At 34.7% G+C, this 6149-nt stretch overlaps 1 protein-coding gene across 1 annotated transcript; it reads left to right on the forward strand.

Moving 5' to 3' along the window:
• Positions 1-3645: 3645 nt before the first annotated feature.
• On the forward strand, positions 3646-4188 carry Bm12970 (Uncharacterized protein; the record flags this gene model as incomplete). Its single annotated transcript, XM_043080693.1, has 2 exons — positions 3646-3662; positions 3900-4188. 2 exons carry the CDS (start codon positions 3646-3648, stop codon positions 4186-4188), a joined length of 306 nt encoding a protein of 101 aa, XP_042936627.1.
• Positions 4189-6149: the final 1961 nt, after the last annotated feature.

A 6149-nucleotide genomic window follows, 5' to 3' on the forward strand; every position in this document is an offset into this window, starting at 1 on the left:
GAGCTTTATTTTTAAGTATTATGTATGTGCCAGTTACACTGAAGTCTTGAACTAATATTTAAGAAAGGAATTTGGCGTTTAAAAAAGACCTGTAAGAATAGAAGGTGATTCTTCCACTAATGATTTCTATGATTTCTGATAAGTTCTTTCTATATTTAAATCATTTCATTTGCTCATTGTTAGGCAAATTTTTTACGCACTATTTTGTGAAGAATATGAAATAATAAAGAAGAGGAGAAGAAAGTTCAGAAATTGGACATTTGATTTCCAAATGCTAAACATAACTGCTACCATTGTGTGAAATCCACTGACTTCATCGCCAGACTTTTGCTCACTTCTCATTAGTACATAATGTGTAATAATTCTCTTTCTCCACCTTACCGTTTGAAAAATTAGAAAGTAGTAAGGAGGTGTTTGACAAGCTGATGGTTTAAAAAAAAGCTCTAATCGTTAGGGTAATCACTTTCAAGTGTATAAAAATTAGCTCTCGACTTCGAAAAATTTATTTTATTATAGCTCATTTTTGTTTCTGAACAATAATCGTTTATAAAACAGCTACCTCTTTTTGGTTTTAGATTTTTCGGGTATTTTTTAGATCTTTGCAAATTTCACAATTCATTTAATAACCTTAGTTTTTATTCCTGGAAAGAGAAGTATTAAAATTAAGAAAAAACATTTTGACGACTGCTATAGCTAAATAAATTGGTCAGGAAATATTCTCTCACTGAGAGCAACAATTTCAAATGCGAGTATTCTAATCCCATTTGCTTGATAAGCATAATATTGAATTGAACTCTCGATATGTGAAGAGCGTACGTTGCTTTATAAACGTATACTTTTCCTCATAAAGCAATTATAAATCTTAACTACCTCTCATCGATCACGTGATCTTCTTATAAATATGCAACTTTCAAGCATAAGTGCAAAGTTCCAGTGAAGAAAGTTGATTTTTTTTTTTTTTTTTTCTTACCGTTAGTCTCCATAATTCACTGCTTCAGGTCAAATACTAGTATACAAGTGACAATTATTTCAACTCCATTTAATTTTCTAAGATTGTTGTCTCATTGGCATATAAATAGACTACTTTAATTCTAATTCCTATCTTTTCATCTGCTTATTTATTAAAAACAAATTAATTAATGAATTAATGAATAAAACTGTACGACATTATTTAATATTGGACTTCAACTTTTTAATCTTCATAATAACAGTATTTTCAGAACCTATTTTCATAGCTGAAATGATATTGGTAAACAATAATCTGTCAGGAGATAAGATAATGAAATCTGGCGAAACTTTTATTGGAATTACGAGACTTATCTAGCATCAACTATAGATTAAATCATTATGACAAAGCTTGCAGGACAAGATATGAAACTTTGGACGTTGAGCAGTAAAGTATAATGCCTTTTCCACGTGCTAATGATAGTAGAACAGAACTATAATGCAGCATTTGTGATGACTTTGATATTATCTGAGTTATGATAAAAATTACATCATAGAGAATAACAAGAAGATCAACTTTTTGAATGAAGCATTCCTACAGTTCTTTGGAAATAAATTAATTTTCTACTTACATCATTTCATTACATTTTGATAAAATCTGGGAATTCTTGCGTTATGCATTAAGCTTCCTGCTAATCATATGTTCATTTTTGAGAAAATGATTAAACAGGAAGTGCTTTTTCCGGATGATGATATAAGAACATGACATTAGTAACTGTTCACTGAGTTTTATATCTCGTTTTCATTAGTACGATATGATAAAATCTAATGATCTTAACATTTTTGTACTACTGAACCACAATTAAACTACCATTTGAAAAAGGGGAAATCCAAATTACTTTCACGCTACAAATATGGAAAAGTAAGAAGCAAACGAGGAATAACAAATGCAGTTTTTCCGCCATCTGATCATTGATCTACTATAAAGTTTCTAGACTAATGGCAAATTGCATCTATTCACTTGGTCATCTCATTATATCTCATCATCAACTTGTTTTAAAATGGAAGAAATAGAGAGCACACCAATTAGTTTGATTATATTTGATAAGCTTGAATTCTACTCATTACCCATACATAGCCCTTCTTTACATGAACATACATAACTTTCTTTTTAGTTCTGCTCGTAGGAATTTCAACCAGTGATCTATGTTTTTTAAATGAATTTTTGAATGCATCGCAGTCTGTATACTTAACTCCTGTCATACTAATGGAAATACTTGAAATGAAAAACGGATATCGTTGGTCAAGTCTTTTTTGATTTATAATTAGCAATTCAGTCGACAAATATAGACATCATGCACAAACTGATGCAGTAATGAGTTACAGGTATGCCCAGTGTTTGCATGTGCTCAAGCCGCACATTTCAATCACCTTCCAACTCCTGTATTTTTCTCTCGGGAATAATAGAACTACTGCAGCTATGATCGTACATAGAACATCCGGAATCAGTTGTGAAAACCGTACGACATCCAATGCATTCTTTTGCTAACTAAAGTACATCACTGCTGAGTAAGCTAACGTGAAGAGACACAGGGTGGAAGTGTTTAACATATGCGTCTTCTTCCAGTCAGTTTGCGTGGAACATTCTCTACATCGGCCGAAGGAAAGGAACGAGTTCGTTGGAGGAGGTGGCCGGCCTCAACCAGCTACGTCTTCTCCAGCATTTACACATAGTGGCGGTGGGCTGTGAGCCAACAATAAGCTCGACTTCATAGCACCTTCCAAACCGGCTTACTTCACCGGAGGGAGAGTCGTCCGTGGAACCGGCCCCCCACTCTCCTGTTTCCGTCCGTCCGTCCACACAGCAGCAGTAGCACCACCACTCTGCATTCTCCTTCACGATATCATTGCCAGCTATCTGCTATCTGTTAGACAGCTCTGCAAATCATTTCATTTTTCATCATAAGTAGTTCCTTTCACATCCCAGTGAATGTGGCGGGAGGGGAGAATAGCGTATACACACATACATATTCTCCAGTGCTAAATTTTCATTCTCGTCCTAATGATTTTCATGTGTAACGGCGATAGCAACGGAAGGGAGGGAAATAGAGTAGAGTAATACCGCAGGGTAGGGTAGGAGAGGGAAGAGTAGGGTAGGACAACGGAGCAGCCATTGTGGTGGTCCCTTGATATTGCTGACAGATAGACAACTGCTCAAACATGCGACAGCAATTTTCTACAACAGCAGCAGTAGTAGTTGCATTGAACCCCCCCTATCCTTTCACTTCTAATATTAGATCAGTTGAGGGGCAGACGATAAGCAGTGGGATAGGGATAAGGTATTATCATGTGGTGAAAGGAGGTGAAGAGAAGATGGGGTGGGAGAAGGTTGGGAAGGTACTGATAACGATAATAATGATGATGATAATGATGATAAGAATGATGGTGGTGAAGTAGATGGATGTGGTAATAGGAATAAGCATTGGTTTTCCAGGTGAAGAGATCGATCACCTCTGCTTCTTGGCTATTTTCATATTTTAGCTGTACTTTTCAATCCGGTTTTTGATTTCTTAAAAAGAGTAAGTCCCTCTTCCCCCTTCCTATCCTGAAAGGCTGCTCTGTAAAGCTGTCACATTATCTGCTCATCCATTCATCAGCAACAAAGTTCTTAAATTACCATCTCATACCTCTCAGGGGTCAATGTTGTCCATACGTCGGTATGTTCACTTTTTTTATTGACCTCTTCATGAAAACATCCAATGGTTCTCCATTTTAGTTGATCCGTAAAACAGGAATATAATCCAAGCAAGTGCTATACTATCAACCATATAACTCATCTTCATTATTTTATTAACATCTTTTTTCTCTTTCCTTTCCGGTTGGCCACTGATTCATTCCAATACCACTTTCGTTAATTGGATATCATATTGTAATTGGCATTTCTTATTTTACAGATTATTTGGTTTCTGTGGTAGCATTGGTAACAAATCCTTAAAAACTTTATGTTTTACTGGGAGACTATGCCAAGATAACACTGAAATCAAAATAGCAGATCAAACAGCGGAGAATGTGGGTTGGTTTGATGAGCCGTTTTCAAAAGATATATCTGCGGCCATGCTGGCTTTGGCTGATAAAAAACTGCTTGTTTTTGCAGAGCAAACGAAGGGTTTGCTACCTCACTTTCACACTGTTGACCTTACGACAGGCAATGCTAGGATATCATCCAATTTTAACTTAATATAATTACTGGAATTACTAATATAATTACTTCAACTCGCGAATATTTCTTGACTAGTCGCTGATAACTAACAAGCAGGTATATTGCGGACGACATCTTTTATTTTATAGTCAGCTGTTCATGTTAGGTTCCTTTTCCATTTCTGTTTGGATGGTTAGATATATATGTATATGTTTGTATATATGTAAGGTGTGCGCACACACTTAGTATATAAATACTTATGTATGAATTGTTTGGCGCTTATGGACGGGAAAAAGAGTTGATAAGGAAAGTGAGGTCTTGAACGATTGGTTGCTTAGCTGCGCTGATAACAACCTTTGTAGAAGCATCGTCATTTTCTCGTCATTTATAAATGGTTTATAAAATTTATATTTCAAATAATTGATAACAAATTATCTTTGATTTAAGCTTCTTCCAGCATTCCGTATTCCTATCTTTTGTGAACTATATATGTACATTCTACAAAATATGTTCTCTATTAAGCTATCGTGGAAGATTTCAACCCTTGGCATTTGTCGTTGGTGTTTTAGTATCGTTTTAGCTTTCATTGTTTTTCTCTTCCGTAAAACTATTTTGAAGACGTGTAAATCCAATTTTTGGACTTAGAAACACATTAAGCAAAGGGAGTGACTATACTCCAAAGTAGAGGAGACCAAACCAATAAAACATGTTTTGTTGCCTCATTCAAATGACAACGGTTTTCATGAAAGTGGTAGTTACATATTGAAACTGATAACGGTGCTTTCGCACTTGGGTATACATTAAGGCTGTTGAGTATCCTAAGAGTTCAAAGGTATTCGCTAGAAATTTAGGTTCAAATTGAATTGAACTTTAGAACTTTGAAGCACAGATATTATGCTTATATTTTAATTCAGCCAAATATGCTTAAAATTTCTGTAAACTTGTCGTAAACATATTCGAATTTAACTTTGTCCATCATTAGAAAATTTTCTGTCCCACTCATATGAAATTTTTGGAAATACTCTGTTAGGAAATGTGAACGTAAGGTGAGAACTAAAAGAAGGAATTTATGCTTAGACGCAACTTAATGGCGAATAAAAGTTTTGTTCGAAGCTTCAACTTCGGTTGAGAGTTTTCATTTACAGAGTACTGTTAAATCGTTATCATCATGCTAGAAATTATTTCTCCTGCAAATTTCGACTTTAAAGAATTTTCATCCCTTATCCAGCTTGAAAAATTTAAATGCTAGGAAGAACTTTAAATTTCTGTTGAACGTATTATGTAGCAACTGCTAAAAGATGAGGGTTGTTCAGAAGCAGCATTCATACTGCACTTTAGCCTAACTGCTATTTATTAAGATATTAAGATAATGAACTTCTTCAAACGTGCGGTATTTATTTTAAAGTTATGGGCAAGTGGTATAGAGAGCTTTGGCTTCAACAAGCAAAAAGGACGAGCGGAACCGGAAGTGGAGTAGTTTTGGGATACCGATATTTTGTTTTTAGAAAGGGAGGAGTACAAAAGACAGTAAAATCTTATTCTAATAAAATAAAATGAATTCGTAAAATAAACAGTAAGGGTCAAAAGTAGAGGAACACATTCTATTATAAAACTTATGTAACAGTGGTGCTTTTCAGTGATAAATTTCGAGACGTAAAATGAATTTCGTTATTCTGTGACAAACAATCTATAGTTGATTGGTGTGACATTATTATTTGAAATTTGTAGTGATATATTTCTCGTGTCATCTGTTATATCTGGATTATCCAAATTGTTTAGAAGTGGAGGAGGAGCCTATAAATGAAGCGAACCTAACACGTGAACACCTGATGGCATGCACGGATTTTTTCCAAATTATTTCAGCGTCGATCTATATGTCACGAAAATGTTTATCCATCTACCCAAGGAGACGTTGTATATCATAAATCTTTTGTATTTTTTGTGATGGACAATAGCTATTTCCAGTCTTCTTGTTTAATTTCTTTTTTATGTCTTGAAGTAGATC

This window comes from Brugia malayi (assembly GCF_000002995.4).
Source record: "Brugia malayi strain FR3 genome assembly, contig: Bm_v4_Chr3_scaffold_001, whole genome shotgun sequence".
NCBI lineage: Eukaryota > Metazoa > Nematoda > Chromadorea > Rhabditida > Onchocercidae > Brugia > Brugia malayi.